Source organism: Chiloscyllium punctatum, chromosome 20 (assembly GCF_047496795.1).
Source record: "Chiloscyllium punctatum isolate Juve2018m chromosome 20, sChiPun1.3, whole genome shotgun sequence".
Lineage (NCBI taxonomy): Eukaryota > Metazoa > Chordata > Chondrichthyes > Orectolobiformes > Hemiscylliidae > Chiloscyllium > Chiloscyllium punctatum.
In genome coordinates this window covers 45,871,435-45,893,217 of record NC_092758.1, presented here as the reverse complement: position 1 = coordinate 45,893,217, position 21,783 = coordinate 45,871,435, and the positions used below count along the sequence as shown (strand labels likewise).

The following is a 21,783-nucleotide window of genomic DNA, read 5'->3' as shown; positions in this document are numbered from 1 at the left end:
ATGTCATGGGAAAATCAATGGACCATGGTGACCTTACCAAACACCTCAACAAAATATGAGCATCATTTTTCAAAAAATGTTAACGAATTATTTTCTTCAAGTAAAATGAAGTGGGTAAAACTTTAGCCCATGGTTTCCTGCCTTTAGTTGTAATATTAACAATACTGTTCAAGCTTTGTTGAAGCAATGTGCCCACATTAGCAGGATGACCGTGCCTAATTCTCCTCTATGCACGTGATTGTAAATTCCGAATCGACTGTTCATTCAGATATTGTCACTAACAACAAAGCCCCCTGTAATAACGGGGCATGAGGTGATATCTTAAAATAAACTGTGTGCAACTGGACTTCATCACGGAAAATATGGAGACTGCCTGAAGTGAGAATGCAGAGAGCGTCTGTGTGAGGGGAAAAAAAGGCTTCGACAGTCCGACTGTGAAACGAAAGATGAAGGCAGTCAGTGTGTGGTGGCTGTGTGTTGATGTGTTGTTTGCTCATTGCAGAGGCTCAGCCCGATCGATGCTCATTGATTGTCCCTGACGAGCTGCTCCAGTTTCCAACCAATGTCAGCGTGTCTCCGGCTCGCCAGGATGGGGAGAAATGAAATTAAAGAAAATCTCTGCCGCTCTGGCAGTGTCGTTTCCACACACTTCACTTGGCAGTGTGCCAAATGCGAGGGGAAGCACATCGAAAAGCTGGACTGGTAATCTGCATTTAAGGATCAGAAACGCTTCAACTGTTCTCCTGAACTCCGAGCCACGCTTTCCACACACTGGGAATGCTTCACTGGCCTTCCTGCTAAACAGATTGATGGAATGAAATGTTCCCAAAGACGGTGTTTCTTAAAAAAAAAACAGGAAATAAAAACTCGTTTCTGGACAAACTTCTCCCGCTAGTTTTTTTTTGTTTAGACATTTGAGCGATTCTGCAAAACTGAATTACATGTTTGGAGGCGCGGTTCCAACCAAGTAAAATTGTTCTCACTGGCTGCGTCGGATTACGTTTCAGTTCAAAAGGTTGGGTCTTCGGTTCACGGTGATCCACTTCGGTTTTTGTGGCAAGCTCCAAAATTCTATGAAATGTATTTGCATGTACTTCCAGAGCGATCTGGGATGTAGAGGAAGGCTTGCAGGAATCGGAAGGTTGTAGTCCTCTCACTTTGTGTTATTGAGTGAGTTTTTGCAAGACCGTTACCTTGTTGCAGAGTTTTGCACGGGATTGTCGTTGCTGCTTTAAAGTGTGATTGTGATCTGGGTCTCTGGGTTTGTTTGATCCTCAGTGCTGCAGCTGTTAGACACTGGCTGCTTCAGCACATCCCTCCCTCTGTTGGATCTGCCTTTGGTAGGTGCGGGGGAATAAAAAAAAGGGCCTGTGTTTGCAAATATGCAGATGTTATCATTGCTGAAATCTTAGTGCGCTGTGGTGGATCAGAGGCAAATAAAAAATGCAATTTTTTGGATGGCCGGTGGGGAAGGAAAGTAGTTGTTTTCTAGCGGATATTGGTTGTATCGTGGCGGTGGTCGCTGTAAACATACGGGTTTCAGCTCATTGTTGGAAATTAAGCAAAAAAAAAGAAACAAAGTATTTAATGTGAAAATGTGCACTCTGCTAAGCTTGTAACTCGTTTAGTTTGACGAAGGTGTGTTTACAGATTTTTAAAAAACAATGTTTGCATCTCCTTCTTTTTCACTTCGTCTCTTTTTTTTTCCTTTTATTTTCTACCCCCGTAGAGTTTATCGAGGGCAGTGTTTTCCAGCTCCACCTTCTTTTAAGCGAGGCTTTCCTCTCAAATCTGTATTAATCAAGAAGTTGCGGGTTTTGTCAATGGGGGGAAAAAGTCTCCGTGCTCGTTTTATTTCCTTCGCCAGAATCACCATGTCTTTCTGAAACTAGTTGTTGGAATGCTGTTGTGGTTCAGTTCAACGGGATAAATAAATTAGCTGGTAGTTTGCTGAACATGAACAGTGCGCGGGATCAAAGCAGAGCTTGCCTAGTGGTTATGCAAAATGTTATCGCTTCCTTTTGAATGGACAACCTTTTATGTGGATCGAGGACTCCCGAGTGCTGTGGCAGCGATCATGTGAAGTTAGATAGCATGAAACGCTTGAAGTAAATCTTGGAATAAGGAAAAGAGGATCAGAATGCAATGGATATTTATCCCATATTGCTGAGCAATATTTTATATAACACCTCATTCTTGGAAACAGAAATGGGTAGAATTTCTGACCGGTCTCAGTGGCTTTTTTGGGTCTTTGAATCACGACTGTATGGAGCAGTTGTGAGGTGCGAACAATTGGCAACATGTTAAGATCTGCAAGATAATGAGGTGGATATCACGGTACATTGTAACAGTTGGTCGGTGCGAACAGTTGGTAAAGTGCAGGGTTTTACCAAGTAATTAGGTGCAAAAAAAAACACCTTATTTTTACTGGTTTCATAAAGCAAAAAAAAAGTTAAATACAAAAGTCAAAATTGAGATCCTACATGATGATGTTAATACATATTTTGGTGAGTTACCTGGATTATTTTAGGGCCAATTAGGACATTAAATATAACTGTTTTAAGTCATGCCAGGTATCATACATGTGTTGAAAATATACCATTAGTTATTACATAGTGTAACATCAAAAAATAAAACATGTTATAAAGTACTGATTTATGACAGTCTTTAGTGCGTGAGAAAGTAGTTACGCTTCATAGTCCATTGAGCAGACAAGAAAGGTATGACTGGAATGCTGGTCTGCTTAGTTGTTATCAGTTGGCCCAGTAGGAGTGTCATTATTGTCCTCTGGGAAGGAGAAAAAGAGAAAAAGGAGAGTCCCCCTTCTTTATCTGCCAGACAGTTACGTACTTCATAAAACATTCGATAATACCAAGAGGGAATAGAAGCACACTTGATGGTATCCTTTATCCAGTGATAGTATAGCTTATCAACATCTAGTGGTAGGTGAAGAGTATTTATTTGGCTGAGGTTTTGGAAGACAGTTGGGGCCCATGTGCTCCTCAATGTGAGCCATTGTCTTCAGGAAGGGAGAAAATTGGGAACAAATTGTAATGAATATTGTTGTATCCCCATAAAGATATTACAGTTCAGACTTTTGCATCTGGAAGTGTTAATTTTGGCTCACATGAGTAATTCCTTTGCAAGTAAAGGCAAAGAATACATGGCAAAAAAGCAAAGCAACACCAGGGATATATTTTGCTCTGTGGAGGGGAATGAAGCCTGGCAATAGTGGATCAAATGTTTCATATGTGCAATTCCCAATTTTCCCTTCCATCGATTTCAATCAAAAAGAGTTTGACCTTCACCACCAAAATTAAGATATTCCCATTGTCTTTAAGCAACTATGTTACTGCCATGACAATTGATTATGCCCTGTTCATTTCAGTAACAGTAATAATAGTCTTTAGAACCCATCTCAAAACTATGCATCAATGTTTGGTCTTTAGTTATCTGGAGAACGTTATGCTGCTGTTCTGTAGTAGGCATATGCTTGTTGAAAAACTACATATAGTGTGACGAGTGGAACCTGCTTTTGAAATGTAAGGATTTAGTGCAGAGCAATGTTCCAAGGAGTGGCTAGCCAGAAAGGGTAATCATTCGATTTTTGGGTTGTAAGTTTAATTTTAAGATAAAAGGTTTTGTTTGGTCAATTGGAAACATGTAATGTAATCTTAAACTTTTTTTTTATACTGGGCGATGAACAATCCACACATGTATTTAGTTCATATCAATTAAGATCACATTTATAGTGTAATTAATTATACTTGTAAATAAAATATATTGCTGCAATCTTTTAGTTTGCATTGATTTTACATACCATCTATCCTTTATATACACTTCACTTTACTGTGACTGCACAGACATCTTACCCAATAGCTGTGATTCAGCCTTCACTGACCTCCACTACTGATTAGTTCGGTCTGCAGCAGAAGGAACGTAAGGAGGACTCTTACCTCTCATATTTTTTCACAGGACTCCGGGCTAATGATTCTGGTAGTTCAGTGCTAATACTGGATGAGGCATTTTTCCTATTTCTAGAGATTTGTTATGGGCCTTACATGACAAGGATACTTAATTACCACTTAACATTAGTGGCTCCACTTTTGGCCCTTTCAAATGAGTATTTTTAAAGAAACAAGGAATATGTTTAGGCAGAGATATCAAGCAGATAATATTGCTGAAGACAAATAGCTGTATTGTGAAGCATTTTTGGAAAGTGTATGATCAAGTATCTGAATGAAAATAAAGAACGTCTCTAGTGGAAGAGGTACATGTCTAATGATTTAAGTAGTACACTTCCCTAATAGTCATCCTCCCTTGCTAGATGCAGTCGCCCCTCCTTGACTGTGGTAGCAGTTTCAGTATGAAACCCAATACACTGTCAGAAGAAGCATTATAACAGCTTTTTTTTCTCCTTGCCTTTATTTGAACTGTTATTCATTTATTAAGTACTGAAGATTACTTTGAAATACAGACGCAATTTGACATTAATTTTGATTGTGTTTCTCAAATGCCTAATGTTTGTTGGAATTTGTTAGGAATATTATTAATTTGTTAAATTAAGTGTTTTGGTAAAAGTAGAGAGAATTTTTATTGGTAAAAAATATTTTAAAAGTGTTAACTCTTGATTCCCTTAAATGTCTGTAATTGTTACTTAGAAAATGTTTGAAGGTAGAAGAGAAAACAGTTTTTCCAATCATTAAATCTAGGAGTTATCAACAGTGTGCCGATAATACAGTATTTTCTCATTTATTTATCACATGCATGTTGCCCTTTTCTTATTGTCGACAATGACTTTGTTAACACTATTTTGTTAAAATTAGTATATTTTAACAGTGCAATCTATCTGTTCAGAAATATATCAATATTCTAAGTGCCACAGATAAAGTTTCTCTTAAAACTGTCAACATTTTTGTTTATTCATAGAACTCGTAAGTGAGGAAGAAATTGAAAATCCTAGGCTGTTATTTTTAAGCTTAGAGTTATTTATATAATACTGACTTTGTTTACAATATAAACATAGTCACCTGCAGGTAATGGTTTACAGTCAAAAGTATATGTCAGATTTTTTTGGTAATTAGTACTTGTTAATTAATATGTAATTATAAATATTGTGAATTGAAAAGATACTATTACAGAAATAAACATGTTGAAATAGCAACACATGACCTGAAGTATGATTATTGCAACATTAAAATACTTGTACACTGGTAAAATAACTGTTTAAAATAAAGCATAGGTGCAGCTTGTAGGCAAGGAAACATTTTAGTTAAATATATGAATCAGTTGTTCTTTTAACATGAGGAGATCAGTAAGTATGTAACTCGTATTTTTACACAACCCGGAGAGGGTGTACACCTGATAGTCCATGCAAACTTGTAGTGAAATGCTAAGGTGGTGTTTTTATTTTAGTTCCTTTTTGACTTCAGCCCTGCTTGCCTATCCTGGTCAGGTGAGAGAGTAACATCCAGTGTAGCTCCCTCATTTCAGCAGACTTGTTTCCTCAGTGAGTCTTCACCCCCTACATTGTGTGTGCTTATGTAAAGAAGTGCCTTGGTTCTGAAGGAGCCAAGTTGCTGAGGCAGTTTGTCTTCACTACAGCTTGGGGAGAGAAGTCTACCCCACCAGACCCATGTCATCATACTACACATATGTTCCATTTTTGCCTGACAAAATTACAATCTTAAATGTAATTCCAGGTGGCTGCCAAAGTATGAATGATATGTTAATAAATGGAAAACAGCAACCCAATTTTGAAGATCAGGAAAGCTGACCAGGCTAAAAGTTGTTGAAAACTTAACAGCAAAACTTTGCCCCAACTTTTACCTGCTAACCAATTGAATTCCCTTACCTGTCCTTCTAAAAGCTGCAGGCAGTTGCATCCATCATTTCAGTTTCTCCCTCTACAAATACTGCCAGATTGTCTGACTATTTGAGCATTTTCTGATCTTATTTCAGACTTCAAACATTGTGTCTTTTTACTTTTGTCATAACTTTACACTTTGATTCAGTTCTAGATTTTCTGCATTAAACATGGAAATCAAATTTTGCCAGATAATTCCTTTAATCAATAGAATGTTGGGAAAATATAAAACCAATTTACATCTGAGGAAAAAGGGCTGCATTCGTTAAATCATTTTCTTCAGTCAGTTGCCTCTGTCCTTCAGTCAAGACTTGGGAGACAGCTCAGAGATTTTTTCATAATTTTTTTTTCACTGGTCCAACCTGTATGGGTCATTGGCTATTGCATCTTCACTTCTTGTCTCATGACGTGACTTGTTTTACATGTATTTAGTGTGTTGTCTGAAGTCAGAAAATAAAATTATGTGCATTGAGTACATGAAGAAGAACAAGCACCAACCAGGCACAAGACCTTTTGCAGAATATGCTTAGTTTTGCTTTGTTTGTTTGTCTTGACTGAAGTAATTAAACATTACAGAAAAAACCTATTCCCGATGTTTGTAGATACCTAATTAGCTGTCCAGGTTACGTATGTTGTCCATTTCTCCATTGTTAATACTGTTAGCACAGTAGACAATTTATTCCTCTTCTCCTCTTTCGAAGACATTAATTTTTGCTATGAGTGATTCTGTAGATCTGTGCTCAGTGCTTTATCTAAGTGTTTTTTTTTCATTTGTAAACCTAGATTATAGTTGTTGCAGGGAATGTTCCACCATGGGATATCTACAGAAGACCTGAATCCAACCTCAATCAATGCCCACATTCACATTCTTAACCAGAGAAAAATGATAGCAAGATTTCTGCTCTTGATTGCTGACTTTAATCTCCTTAACTGAATTGTGATTCTTCCTGTAACCAATCAGGTACAGATTGGCTAGTTCAACCAATGCTGTTCTTTAAGACAATTTACTCCTTTAACCAACTGAGACTATGGAGCGATTTTTATGTGGAGCTTGTGAAGAAAATCATTCCTTTTACTCAACCATGCCAACTTCACAGTAAGACTCACAAAATAGTTTATTTTAAGGAGGGAAATGTGTTCTTAAAGTGTTTGGGCGGAGCTAATAACCTCTTTGGTATTCAGGTTGATGCTTGTTCTTCTTCAGTAGAGAACTGTTAAAGAGAAAATTGAGTATTGTCTGTGTTAACAAAAAGGAAAAATCCACCATGATTTAGACTGGCAAATCCCAGAACACAGCAGAGAAATACATATGCAAGTTAATAGAAAATAAATATTGTTCTGGTCCAACTTAATAGGCAAGTGGAACAATTATTATCGTGGCTTAAAACTTTCTCACCTAATGCTCAATTAAGCAGAAAATTAGAATGTTGCTTTATGCATGTAAAAAGAATAGAACAAATGGAGACAGGATTTTCCTTTCAGCATGATCATATTGTTTCCTGACCTGGACCTGATCCAGCCTCTGGGTGGAGATAGTGAAAACCCCTGATTTTCACAGAGAGTGGGATTGGTGGCCTGTGAGTGGCTACAGGAAGTGTGAGTGAGTTTGAAAGAGTGCTATCCTTATTTAAACCTATTCCAGCAGGTACACTTGTGGTTGGCATTTCAATCCATTATTTGATGGGTTAAAATGGGGCAGCACTGATGGATACCTGGAACCCAAGCTAGAACTAGTCCTCAATTTGTGGATATAGATTGCATCCATGTTCATCCACAAGATTCTCTAGACTTTGGAACAGTTTACATGGATCATGCAGTGGTTAATGTAACCCCACTGTTTAAAAGAAGGAGGTGGAGGGAGAACAAAGTTTTTAGACCAGTTAATCTGACATCAGTAGTGGGGACAATATTGTACTTCATTATAAAAGATTTGATAGCAGACTACTTGGAATACAGTGACAGGATTGGACAGGCTCAGCATGGATTTATGAAAGGGAAATCATGTTTGACAAATGTGCTGTAATTGTTCAAGGATGTAACTAATGGAGTTGATAAGGAGAAACCAGTGGATATGACTTCTCAGAGCTTTTAGAAGGCTTTTGATAAGAACCCACATTAGACATTAGCATGTAAAATTAAAGCACATGGGACTGGGGGTTGTGTACTGAATGGATAGAGAACTAATGGCAAAGAGGAAACAGAGTGGAAATAAACAGGTATTACTCCGAGTGGCAAGGAAGTGACTAGTGAGGTACTGCAAGAATTAGTGATTAGAGCCCAATAATTCACAATATACAGTAATGATTTAGATGAAGGAACTAAGTGTAACAACCCTTAACTTTGTAAATGACACAATACAAGGTGGGAGGGTGAACTGTAAGGAGGATGCAGAGATGCTTCGGTGTGATTTAGACAAATTGACTAAATGGGCAAATGCATGACAGATGAAGTCTACTGCAGATAAATATGAGATTATCCACTTCAATAGCAAATACAGGAAGGCAGATTATTATCAGAATGGTGATAGATTGGGAAAGTTGGAGGTGCTACGAAACCTGGGTGTCTTTGTACACCAGTTGCTGTAAGTAACATTGCAGATGTGGCAGGCAGTGAAGAAGGTAGATGATATGTTGGCTTTCATAGCAAGAGAATTCAGCTACAGGAGCTGGCATGTCTTGTACAGGGTCTTCATGAAACTACACCTGGAGCACTGTGCAGTTTTGGCCTGTTCCTCTGAGGAAAAAAATGTTCTAACTGTGGAGGGAGTGCAATAGACCATTTCCTGGGATAGCAGGACTGACATATGAAGAGAGACTGAATCAGTTAAGCCTGTATTTACAGGAAGTTGTGATTTCATAGCTACGTCTAAAATTCTAACAGAACTAGACAGGGTAAGCCCAGGAAGTGTGTTCCCGATGACCAGGGAGTCTCGAAACATGGGTCATAGTTTAACGATACATTTGTAAGCTAATTAGGACTGAGAGAATGAAATATTTTTTTCACCCAGAGAGTGGTGAACCTGTAGAATTCTCTGCCACAGAAGGTGGTTGAGGCCAAAATATTTTGTTTTCCAGAAGGGGTTAGACATACAGGTCATTCTGCTATAATGTGACAGTTATGTTCCTCTGCAATCTCCTGCTATAGAAAATCATGCTATGCGAAACCACTACTGAAATCACGCTGTGGAAGATTGCATTATGGAAAACCCAGTATACCCATTCAGAAAGTTTGCATTATACAAACAATGTCCACAGTTTATGTATCACATTATAGCTAATTTGTGCTGATGAAACGCATGTTATAGAGGAACTACTGATAGTTCTTGGGGCTAAAAGGATCCAAGATTATTGGGGAGAAAACAAGGAAAGGGTACCAAGTTGGATGACCAGCCAATACCATACAGAATGGCTGAGCAGGCTCAAAGGGCTGCTCCTATTTTCAATGTTTTCAGACCTATGTGATCTCTTCAGTGAAGGAGCAGCAGGTGGTAGGAGGAGATTAGCCCTTGTAGACCCAGCAGGCCGGATGGAGGCTGCTGCCGCAGTTAGCAGACCATGTGTAGTGCACAGGAACTGAATCAGTTGCAGGAAGAGGTTCAATATCTTTATTCGTTCTGGCACTGAACGTTCAGGACAAACTTTGCAGACACCCTCCTGTAGACAGTCAGGAGCCTGAGATCTAATGCAACTCCTGAACATGGGAGGTATGTGTAAGAGCTCTTACCATATAAACAAAGCTCAGAACATCATGCTGCTGAGATCCTACCAGCATTAATATTTGCAACTTCTCATCTGTATGAGCTGTTGGCATTGGCCAGAGAGGCCAGCAATGCCTTATCTCTTTCTCTTTTGTTCTTATAGGAGAAAATTGGCACATAATATCCATGAGTGGGCCCAGGTGGGCAGAAATATTCCCTGGCTGTCAACTGGAAAAGGGAACAATGGAGATGCTAGGGCTGCTGGCGAAGAACAAGTTGGGGAAGGTGAGAAGGGCTTTCCTCATTACAGATTCCAATGCATTCATTAAGTGGTGCATTGTATCCATTTGTCCACCTGACAGTATGTATTGGGAAATATGCACTGTGCAGAGCTTCTGTTCTTGAAGGCTAGCTCTCATGGTTTCTTGTGTCTCCCGTAGGTTCTGACCTGAGGTGCCACGGCAGACTCCTTCACCAAGTCTGGGACAGCCAATGCCAGAGTAGAGCTCAGTCTAAGCACTAACACATCTCAAAAGTGCACCCTCCACCTGTGCAGGTTCTGGCTCTTTGGAGGTCCTTATATGTGATTACATAACATGGCGCTGGGTGATGAGTGAGCACTTCATGGATGAGCAGGAAAAGGTAAAAGTAGCAGCAATGGGCAGTGCCCCCTTTGGAGGATTGAGGACAAACAAAGCTCTGGTCAGCTGAATACAGATGCATGACACAGGGAGTTGGAAAGGATGCTACAATTAGATTAGCTGTAAGAGAGGTACTCCTACAGGTTAAACGTCCCAGTGGCAGTGAGCAGACATGGACTCAGTGTTGAGGAATCCATCCAGCTCATGTGTGCCATTGTGGCCAATGGGATTTGACTGTATTAACTCTTCATGGACAGAGTGACCAATTTCATGGGGAAATCATGTGTGGCAGCATTTGCAGTGCATGCAGGAACTGTGCATTGATGTTCGTATGCCATGCTGAGGCTCTGATTGTTCTGTGGTTCTAATGGTGGAGAGATACTTGGGGGAAATGCCACTTGTACCTCAGCTGGTGCTCTTCTGTGGTAGTCTGGAGTGCTAGACAAGAGCTGAGGCTGTCACTGAGGAGGATGAGAGTGCCAGCCTCATGGGGCACAATCATCATTGGCCCCCTTAGGTCCTCTGATGCAGTATCCACTTCTCCCTGCAGTCCTGTCAGTGCAGCACACAGTAGAAGTGCATTCATTCAAAACCTCCTTCCACACTGCGAGGTCCACATTGGGAATGACTGCCACATGTGTTTCAGCCAATTGAAAAAAACAGTGAGCTGGATGACCCTACCAGATCTAATGCAAAACTGGGAACACTGCAGAGAAGGTGCTGAAAGCAGAGACCAGTAAATATTGCAGAGCACCAAGTGGGTTATTGTGCAGTGTTTGCCTTTTTGAACAACGTGTAAATATTGACACATGAAGCCAGATGTGTGTGAGCCTTTTATTAATGATGTTACATTGAAGGAGGGATGAGGGTCTGTGATTAGTGACATTGAAACTTCTGGACAGATGTGTTTTAATCATTGTTGGTAGGAGTTAAAGTTTCTTGCAGATATGTTCTCATAGGCATCTTAAAGTGAGTTCCATCCAGTGTTTGGGTTGGAGGGGTCTCGGCAGAAATTAGATTAGATTAGATTACTTACAATGAGGAAACAGGCCCTTTGGCCCAACAAGTCCACACCGCCCCGCCGAAGCGCAACCCACCCATACCCCTACAAATGTGCCTGGATCAGATGATCCTGAATGCCAATGTTGTCCTGATATCACTCTCAAACCTTGTTTGCTTTCCTGTGCAGTCAGGAAATTTCTTCCTTCTCCTCATCCTTCCATCAATGAGCTGTGTCCTTTGAATGTTTCAGTGTCTTCAATCTGGAGAGCTATGTTTGGGGAGCTCAGCAAATCACCACTATACATGAGGGCTTTACAGGAGTGTACTGTCAGGTACCATCTGACCAGTCCAGGCACTGAGACCACACCTTTAGAATCCACATGGCCTACTGGTTAATGCTTTTGAGATGATGACTTTTAACATCTCTGTTTTGAGTTCTCGAAGAGGGGTGAGTAATCATCTCTTTAACAGATATCTCCTAAATCTATCAGTTGTGTTTTTGGGGTTGAATAAAGAACTAGAGCACCTTGGGCTGCCATTGAGTGAAGTGATCATGGCTGCAGTCAGAAAGGTGAACACTCAGATACAGGAAGCTCTTGTTGTGGTCACAGACCGCTTCAACATTGAGAGAGTAGAAGACCTTCTATTGATGAATCTCATCGGACATTCAGATAGTGTCTTAATGGTTACTTCGGTGCAATTGATACAGTTCTGCATCTGGGGGAATTCAGCGATGGAAACAGAACGCACTGACTGATTTGGTTTTGAGGTCCAGTTGTCTGGAATTGTATGTACTGCTTAGATTTCTCAAGACAAATGGGCATTTATGAGATCTGCAGCTGATTCTCGGAAGGAGCCAGAGCAGATGAGATTACTGGCCACAGTGACTGATGGCAGCTTCCAGTGCAGAGCAAACAGTGCTGTTAGGTGTGAGGTTTTCCACAATAAGGGAACACATTTCTGTGACTATCTGCCTGGAGCGTTGAAGTGTCCTGCAGTGCTGTGCTATTTTTTTGGTTTTCTGCATGTATCTCTGTCTTCAACATCCTATCTGATGCTGAGGAATGGTCCCCTTTGCCCCCCTATCCCCTGTCATTCTTATCTACCTGCATGATGCCCAGGAGGATGTTGCTTTTTATCAAAGTCAGAGAGTGGCGCATCTATTTGGCAGCTGCTGTTTTCTTTTTGTTGGGCGGCCTCTCAGTTATGTTTGAAAGCCTTGCCCCCTCCTCTTATGCCACCGTGGTTCCAGCACAGCAGCAATCTCATGCACTGCCCAAGTGCTTTCTGATGACTCTTGCTGCACTGTGCCAATACTAAATCTGCCTTTCTACCATTCCAGCTTTCACCTGATTCTCAGAGCTTGCTATAACTGGCTCCCCACTGTCTGTCTGGCTTCATTTACATAGTCTGCCTGAGCAGACAGCTGCTATCAACATCTGAAAACTGTCCTGAATGAGCTTTCAGATGGGCATAACTGCAATTATTGCCAGATTAGGAATGTTCTGGGCACCACCCTCCCACTGCATGGGTGAAACATGCTGGTGATGGAAAACCAGCACATCATTTGATGACAGTAGTTTCAATCACTATTCAGTTACTTTCCTAACTATGTGGGTTCTAAAATCCTTTTTTTTTAGTGGCATTATCTTGACTATTCAGTGCTTTTTATTTGAACAGAATAGAACACTCGAGCATTACTGATGTGCAGAGAAATATATTGTGCAACCATCAAGAGTGGTGTAGCAAATTTTAAAAGTGCAGTGACTTCTGATATAACTGCTAAATGTTTGAATTTGTTTATATAAGCTTTATACCCTAACTGTAGAGCCACAGCCTTATATTTTAATATATTCATTACATTATCCAAACTGTGGTTTAACCATTAAATAAAATCTTCCAGACAGTCGTCAGAAAACTCTCTATCAATGCAGTAAATGAATCTTAAAAAGACGTTTTTCATCTGTTGAAGATAGAATACATTGTTTTTATTCAAATCATGGACAGGTTGTTTGAATATGTTAGCATATTACAAATTTGTCAATCTTCAGATGAATTTTCGGGAGAAAGAATAATAATTTTAATGAAGACTTCCCATGGGAAAAATTGCAAGTTTAAAAAATAATGCAGCTGCCAGCATTTCAGAAGTTGTCCTACTCCATGGAAGTTACCACTGACACTTGGGATTATTTTGAGTAACATTTGTTTGTTACTTACTCGTTGCTTAAACAAAATAAAACTCATCTCAAGCAAAATGAATGATTATTCTCATTCAGTTACTAAAAATATAGTGTGAATGTTTGTTAGGCCTTTTAAATAGGCACTGGTTGACTGATATTATTCTGTAGATTTCAATACAGTAATGCAGAATTGTCAACCTTGCTCAAAAGCTACCCTAGTTTTTTTTTAAAACCCTGTTCTACTGGAGAAAAAGTCAAAATTCTGACATATCACATGAAAATTGAAATATGACATCTTATCCAAATTTATTAACTTTCATGTAGTTTCTGTACTGAACTGATTTCATTGGATGTGTGTGTGTGTGCGCGTGTGTGTGTGTCACTGGCAAGATCAGCATTTATTGCCCACCCCTAATTATCCTTGAACTGAGTGGCTTGGTAAGCCATTTTGGAGGACATTTAACAGGCAGCACCATTACTGTGGATCTGGAGTCACATATAGATCAGACCAGGTAAGGATAGCAAATTGCATATCATAAAGGACAGTAATGAACCAGATAAGTCTTTACAACCAATAGCAGTGGTTTCATGGTTGCTATTAATGAGATTGGCTTTCAATTCCAGCTATTATGTAATGGAGATCAAAGGAACATAGAACATAGAACATAGAACAATACAGCACAGAACAGGCCCTTCGGCCCACGATGTTGTGCCGAACTTCTATCCTAGATTAAGCACCCATCCATGTACCTATCCAAATGCCGCTTAAAGGTCGCCAATGAATCTGACTCTACCACTCCCTCGGGCAGCGCATTCCATGCCCCCACCACTCTCTGGGTAAAGAACCCACCCCTGACATCTCCCCTATACCTTCCACCCTTCACCTTAAATTTATGTCCCCTTGTAACACTCTGTTGTACCCGGGGAAAAAGTTTCTGACTGTCTACTCTATCTATTCCGCTGATCATCTTATAAACCTCTATCAAGTCACCCCTCATCCTTCGCCGTTCCAACGAGAAAAGGCCGAGAACTCTCAACCTATCCTCGTACGACCTACTCTCCATTCCAGGCAACATCCTGGTAAATCTTCTCTGCACCCTCTCCAAAGCTTCCACATCTTTCCTAAAGTGAGGCGACCAGAACTGCACACAGTACTCCAAATGTGGCCTAACCAAAGTCCTGTACAGCTGCAACATCACCTCACGACTCTTGAATTCAATCCCTCTGCTAATGAACGATAATACTCCATAGGCCTTCTTACAAACTCTATCCACCTGAGTGGCAACCTTCAAAGATCTATGTACATAGACCCCAAGATCCCTCTGTTCCTCCACCTGACCAAGAACCCTACCATTAACCCTGTATTCCGCATTCTTATTTGTTCTTCCAAAATGGACAACCTCACACTTGGCAGGGTTGAACTCCATCTGCCACTCCTCAGCCCAGCTCTGCATCCTATCTAAGTCCCTCTGCAGCCGACAACAGCCCTCCTCACTGTCCACAACTCCACCTATCTTTGTATCATCTGCAAATTTACTGACCCACCCTTCGACTCCCTCCTCTAAGTCATTAATAAAAATTACAAACAGCAGAGGACCCAGAACTGATCCCTGCGGAACTCCACTTGTAACTGGACTCCATGCTGAATATTTACCATCTACCACCACTCTCTGACTTCTACCGGTTAGCCAGTTTTCTATCCAATTGGCCAAATTTCCCTCTATCCCATGCCTCCTGACTTTCCGCATAAGCCTACCATGGGGAACCTTATCAAATGCCTTACTAAAATCCATGTACACTACATCCACTGCTCTACCCTCATCCACATGCTTGGTCACCTCCTTGAAGAATTCAATAAGACTTGTAAGGCAAGACCTACCCTTCACAAATCCGTGCTGGCTGTCCCTAATCAAGCAGTGTCTTTCCAGATACTCGTAAATCCTATCCCTCAGTACCCTTTCCATTACTTTGCCTGCCACAGAAGTAAGACTAACTGGCCTGTAATTCCCGGGGTTATCCCTATTCCCTTTTTTGAACAGGGGCACAACATTCGCTACTCTCCAGTCCCCTGGTACCACCCCAGTTGCCAGTGAAGACGAGAAGATCATTGCCAACGGTACTGCAATTTCCTCTCTTGCTTCCCACATAATCCTAGGATATATCCCGTCAGGCCCGGGGGACTTGTCTATCCTCAAGTTGTTCAAAATGTCCAACACATCTTCCTTCCTAACAGGTATCTCTTCTAGCTTATCAGTCCGTTTCACAAGGAGTTGCATCCTTGTTTATTTTTTTCTCCATGCTTTGTCAATAAGAATATGGTTTTTGCAATGTCTTTAGCAGAAACAACAACACAAGGTACTTCACAGAAACATAATCGTAAAAAGAAATGCCAGTTGAAGTGTAGAGGGAAGGAAATATTAGAAGTAGCTGAAAAATGAGTTAAAGAAATGGGTTTTCGAAAGGTCCTGAAAGTGAAATGAGTATAGGAGAGAAATTAGAAATTAATCTGAAAGCAGAATCCAGAAATAAATTAAGATTTGGCAGTGTGAAGCATGCTGAAGAATAAGGGATTACAGCAAGCACTTTTTCAGAATTTCCTTTAATCAATTGTCTTTTCCTCCCTTAAGCAAAAGGAATGATTCATTTACTAAAAAAGATAAAGTGTGAATGTGTGATAATAAACACTGATCTACTAATGTATTGTAATTCTGTATGTTGTGGACACAGTAATGCAGAATTGTCATCCCTGCTGAAAAACGAGTCAATTCATGTGGTACTAAAGCTAAATAAGTGAATGTCGTCATAGTCCCAGAGGCTGCTTTTTCATGAGAAAAAAATGATTGACAGTGACTTTAACCTGAAGGTCACCATGCCCCAAGCAAGAGGTGAGGTTGAGAAGGTGGGACCCTCATGGTGACCTCAGCTCTTACAGGAATTGAACCATGTTGTTGGTATCTCTCTGCATTCCAAACTAACCAAGCAATCCCAAAGCTAAAATTAGTTTTGTGAGACAATAGTTTGTCCATCAAGAGAAAGTAGTCTCTGGATACTTTGAAAACCAGCAGTTCACAACAAGAAAGAGGTTGAAATTGAATTAAGGAGAGCTGCAAATTGGTTACCAATTACAACCATTTTACTTTCCATTAAAGCCAACTCTGACTGTGTAATGGACAGGGAATGCATTACCAGCTGTGGTGTTCCACTGGCCAAAGTTGGATTTCACTGCCAGCTGTTTTCTTTTTCTATGCTAAGGTCTGGAGATGTCCTAATCAAAAAAAAATTAATAATTTATTTTGTTTAGGATTGAGGTAACAGGAGAAAATAAGCCAGAAATTAAACACATACCAGCCCTCTTTTGGAACTGGTTTCCTTCCATTTCTCCTGTTGTCGCTAGCTCATACAAAGCTATAGCCAGGAAATAGATGGCCTGTTCCAAGGCCAGCACCAATGCATTTGTGAACATGTTGCTGGTTAAACAAAACGTACTTCCAAAATGCAGTTTTCATTTGCCTCCATTGCCACATGTTGTGGGGAGAAACTAGGCTGTGCCCTGTAACTCAAATAGCAAAATGGCTGAAATTGAGAATTCATGACTGAAGAATTGAGTGTATTTCCCCCTGACTCTCTAAGCCCCTATATTGGTGATCTCAGATTAGATGTATTTATGAAATCTGCACTTAAGTAAAACAAGTAGCCAGTGACAAGAGTTCACGAGTGTCTCCAGCATGAAATACTGAACTGTCGAATGAGTGCTACAGTAGCTGCTTTGAGGTAACAAATGGAGATAGTAGTTGAATATCTTCACAGAAACTTTTCTTAAATTTTTGATTTTGAAATTTAGTTTGTAGCACAGTTATTTGTAATTTAATTTTTTAAACTAATTTCATACAGCATTTGTTGCAAAGTTATGAAAATTTAAATGCATAAATGTGTCAGGAGTTCTGATGAAATATATGAATTTATAGAATGTTAAAAATGGTCATGAAATTCTGCAATCCCTTTGCATATCATTTCAAAATTATGAAACATTTGGAAAATTATTTTAGTAATGTCTTGTTTTATCTAACAAGTAAGATGACACATTAGTAAAGTTTTTTTTTAAGATTTGCTGTAAAGGTAAGGTCAAGGATAACTATTTTTTATTTCCTTTATTTAAAGAGCCTCCTCGTCCTTTGGGTAACTGCAGAAGGTTCACAGAGGTTCTCGAATAAGCTGTTCAGTTAGTGAAGATTTGCAACATTTTTCCAAGTGAATTTGGTAACCGAGAGCTGCTTCCCATAGATACTTCAAAATTTTGGTTTTCACAATACTTCCGAATCTTTAATGATGTCTAATGCCAGCAAACTTACTGAGCAACAGATCTCTCAGACCATAGATCCTTTGGAAAAAGATAACTCTAAGGATGATGAACTTACTGCTGAATTGGAAAAAAGGAGCAGAAGTGGTATAATAAATGAGCCATTAAGCAAAGTTCTAAAGAAACCTCGTACATCAACTCGCTTTTCTACATTTGGCAGTACTAGCTCAATGATTGGGCAGTTGCAGAATGGAAGTATCTTAGTACATGGAAAAGAATCAACTGTTGTTCCAAATAGTACTACCTCAAAGCACAAAAGAGTCTCTCACTTGCTAGACAAATCTGACAGGTCACTGGAAAGCTCATCAGAAATACAGAATGAAGTGCACATTGCTTCTTCAGACCTTCAAAAGCAGGTAGAACCTGAGCATATTTTCCTCTCTAGTGAGCGAGAAGCTGGGATTTCTGACATGGAGGTGGTATCTGCTGCCGAAGCTATCAGCAGTCCTGTTGATCTACCCTTCATGGGTGGAATTCCCTTGAATCCTGGTGTTTTTATTATGACTCCTGCTGGGATATTCATGGCAGATAGTGCACTTCAAATGGCCGGTCTGGTAGAATATCCATTGCAGAATGACCTTGCTTCAGCCATTCATTCTGGGAAAAAGAAGAGAAAGAGATGTGGCATGTGTGAGCCCTGCAGAAGAAGATTAAATTGTGAGGAATGCAGTAGCTGTAGAAATCGCAAAACCGGCCACCAAATTTGCAAACTGCGAAAATGTGAGGAACTTAAAAAAAAGCCAACAGCGGCGTTGGAGGTAAGGGTAACTCAAAAGATTTTTGATTAAGTTATTTTCTTTTCCCCCATGTTTGAAAAAAAAATCTGGGTGATTAAATGGTGGTGCTTGAATGATTCACATAGTCATCAGTGCATTGAGATTGTTTTTGATATCTCTGCTAATTATATAATAATATTTATTCTATAGAATTTCCCTTTCAGGAGCACAAATTCTGCTTCAACAAAAATTTCAATGTTTCTGCATTTGCACAAATGACAATATGTTCTGTTTCTAAAATTGATTCTCGATTGTTGTAAAACCACCCTTTTTTAAAAAGAAATCTGCAGTCTGGACCTTAATTATCAATTATTGATCCACAGTCACACAAGATATTATTAAAAATAACCCCTGAATGTTGTAAATATTTGATCTTTTAAAAATGTGAGTTTTACTGCGATTGGTAGGTTTGTTATAGCATTATACAGCATGGAAATGGACCCTTCAGTGCAAGTTGTCCATGCCAACCAAATATCCTAATATGATTTAGTCCCGTTTGCTAGCATTTGTGCCTTGTCCCTCTAAACCCTTCCTATTCATATACCCATCCAGATGCCTTTTACATGTTGCAATTAAATCAACCTCCACCATTTCCTCTGGCATACACGTACCATCCTCTGCATGAAAAAGTTGCCTCACCCAGGTCCCTTTTAAATCTTTCCACTCTCACCTTTTAAACCTGTGCCCTCTAGATTTGGACTCTCCTCCTCTTAGGGGAAAACTACCTTGGCTTCACCCAATCCATGCCCCTTATGATTTAAAACTTCTGTAAGGTCATCCTGCATCCTCTAATGTTCCACGAAAATGGCCCCAACCTATTCAGCCTCTTCCAATAGCTCATACCCTCTAATCCTGTCAACATACTTGTAGATCTTTTTCTGAACCTTTTCAAATTTCACAACATCTTTGCTCTGCAGGGGGGGAGACCAGAATTGAATGCAGTCTTGTAAAGGTAGCCTCACCAATATCCTATACAGCCACAACATGACATCCCAACTCCTATTCTCAGTGCACTGATTGATGAAGGCAAGTGTGCCAAAAGCCACCTTCACCATCTTGTCTACCTGTGATTCCACTTTTGAGGAACTATGCACCGGTACCTGCACCCCTAGGACTCTGTTTGGCATCGCTCCCCAGGACCCTACCATTAACTGTATAAGTCCTGCCCTGGTTTGCCTTGTTGCTACTATATTCCTAAACAAAAAGATAGTTATTAATTTTCTTTTCAATAAACATACCATGTTTTAATTTTGTTTTGTATTTGCAAGTGTGTAACTAAAGATTAATTTGATATGTGTAATTCTGTTACTAATAGTGGAAAAAATTAATTCCAAGAACAGAATAGACATGTATTATGTTGGGGAAATGTATTTACGATTACAAAAAAAATGGTATGGGCGGGAGTAATTTTAAAAACGTTAGCTGGCTTATTAATCTCTGTCTTCAAGGCTTACAATGACTCACATTGCATAGATTTCTGTACCTTCGCATTTTTGTCATTCAAGTTTATGTTTCACTTTTCCATTGGAAACTTAGGTGTTTGGTCGGTATCTTCTAATGACATATTTCATTTGGATTCTGATCATAAGTAAATAATTATAACTTTTTGACAACAGAATATAACAACTGATGTCTAACATCTATCCTGATACCTCCAACAGGATTGTAGTCAGTGGAACTGAAAGTTGGGATAGGTGTGGAAATGGCACAGTTTTCACTACTGCTTAGAATCATCTGATCTAATAACATTCTTTTATGAAAGGAATTGTGTCATCCTTACCTGGTTGCCCTATATGTGACTCCAGATCCACAGCACTGTAGCAAACTCTTACCAGTGCTCTGGTATGACATAAGAAGCCACACAGTTATGCAAATGGCTAGTGATAAAACATAACAAAAGGACAGACTAATCACCTTATCTGATTTGGATATAGTAAAGGTGCACTTTGCCCAATAGACCCTAGGAAGACTTTCTCACTGATACATGGGAACTTGTACCAAAATGAAGAGATCTGACCCATAAATCAGGCAACAACTTGACAGACAAAAGCAAAATATTTCAGATGCCTGTTAGAAATCTAACATAAACACAGAACATGCGAAAACTAATCATATCAGGAACACACATGGAGAGAGAGAAGCAGAATTAATGGGAGATGTTTTGTGATGGAAGATTGAAGAGCTGTTTTATTGATCTGAATCTGCTGAGCAGTGGCTGTCTATATTGCCAATTTGGTAAGGATTACACCATGCAGCTCTCAGGAAGTCTGTCAACGTTGAGTGGAATTGGGGAAAAGTGGAGGCTCCTTCTTTTTACAACAATGACTCTCCTGTTGCAACTAATATTTAAAAGGCCTAGTCTTTTACTTAATGGATGAATGAATGTTTGGTAAGTGGTGGATGATGGGAGGGTAGATAGGATAGACATGTGAGGTGAATAGGTTGGATAGGTGGGTGAATTAGGTATGAAGTTAGAAGGATGAGGAGATTAGTGAATTGGGGAGCTCGGTTGGGGATATTCGGGTCAGGTTGAATGGTTAGTCAGGGTAGGGAGTCAGTATGGTCTAGATAAGTGAACGGACTGGTGTTAGTCAGATCTTCACAAGATAGTTGGATCCAGTTAGAAAGAACTAACCATGGGATACTCAAGTAGGTTCAGTGAGGGACTGTAGTCAGGCTGTCACATGGATGTATGTGAGGTTAAGGAGGGTGTGATCAATGACAGTGGGAAGGTGTTTGGATTATTGAGAGGTAGAGGGTATAACTGGGTGTCAGTTATGGAGTTACCTAAGTGTTTGACTAGGATATGGAGGGTTGGATGACTCCTCCCACTTGAGCTAAAAGCCTGCTGGCTGGGAGCCAATAGGGAATCCAGCTGCCCCACAGTGATCTTCTGCCAAGAGGGTCAACCTTCATTGTCTGACAGTGGAACATTTGCATTTTGGGGATCATAAACCCTATTCTAGAGAGCTGCGAATAATGAATATATAAAATATTCCAGCAATAGTAACAACCTGTGCTCCAGAGCTAGCCACGTCCTTAATCATGCTGTTCCAGTGCAGTTACAACACTGGCATCTAGCTAGCAATGTGAAGAGTTGCCCAGGTATAACCTGTCCATAAAAGGCAAGACAAATGCAACACAGCCAGTTACCACTATCAATTTACACTCCATCAGCAGCAAACCAATGGAAGAGGTCGTCGACAATGCTGTCAGGTGGCACGCGGTCAACATTAACCTGTTGTTCCATTCCTGATCTCGAAC

The 21,783-nt window shown here is 40.0% G+C and overlaps 1 protein-coding gene across 9 annotated transcripts in view; it reads left to right on the top strand.

Moving 5' to 3' along the window:
• The first annotated feature begins 1,022 nt into the window (after window positions 1-1,022).
• The window catches only part of LOC140492100 (CXXC-type zinc finger protein 5-like), a 37,108-nt gene continuing 16,347 nt past the window's right edge, over window positions 1,023-21,783 (top strand). The window contains exons 1-5 of one of the 9 annotated variants that reach the window (XM_072590837.1): window positions 1,037-1,170; window positions 9,727-9,848; window positions 10,004-10,205; window positions 11,457-11,654; window positions 17,545-18,501. In XM_072590837.1, the coding sequence (XP_072446938.1) occupies window positions 17,710-18,501 (792 nt within the window). In that variant the 5' untranslated portion in view covers window positions 1,037-1,170; window positions 9,727-9,848; window positions 10,004-10,205; window positions 11,457-11,654; window positions 17,545-17,709. The other 8 variants (XM_072590838.1, XM_072590836.1, XM_072590839.1 and 5 more) reach the window with 8 other exon arrangements.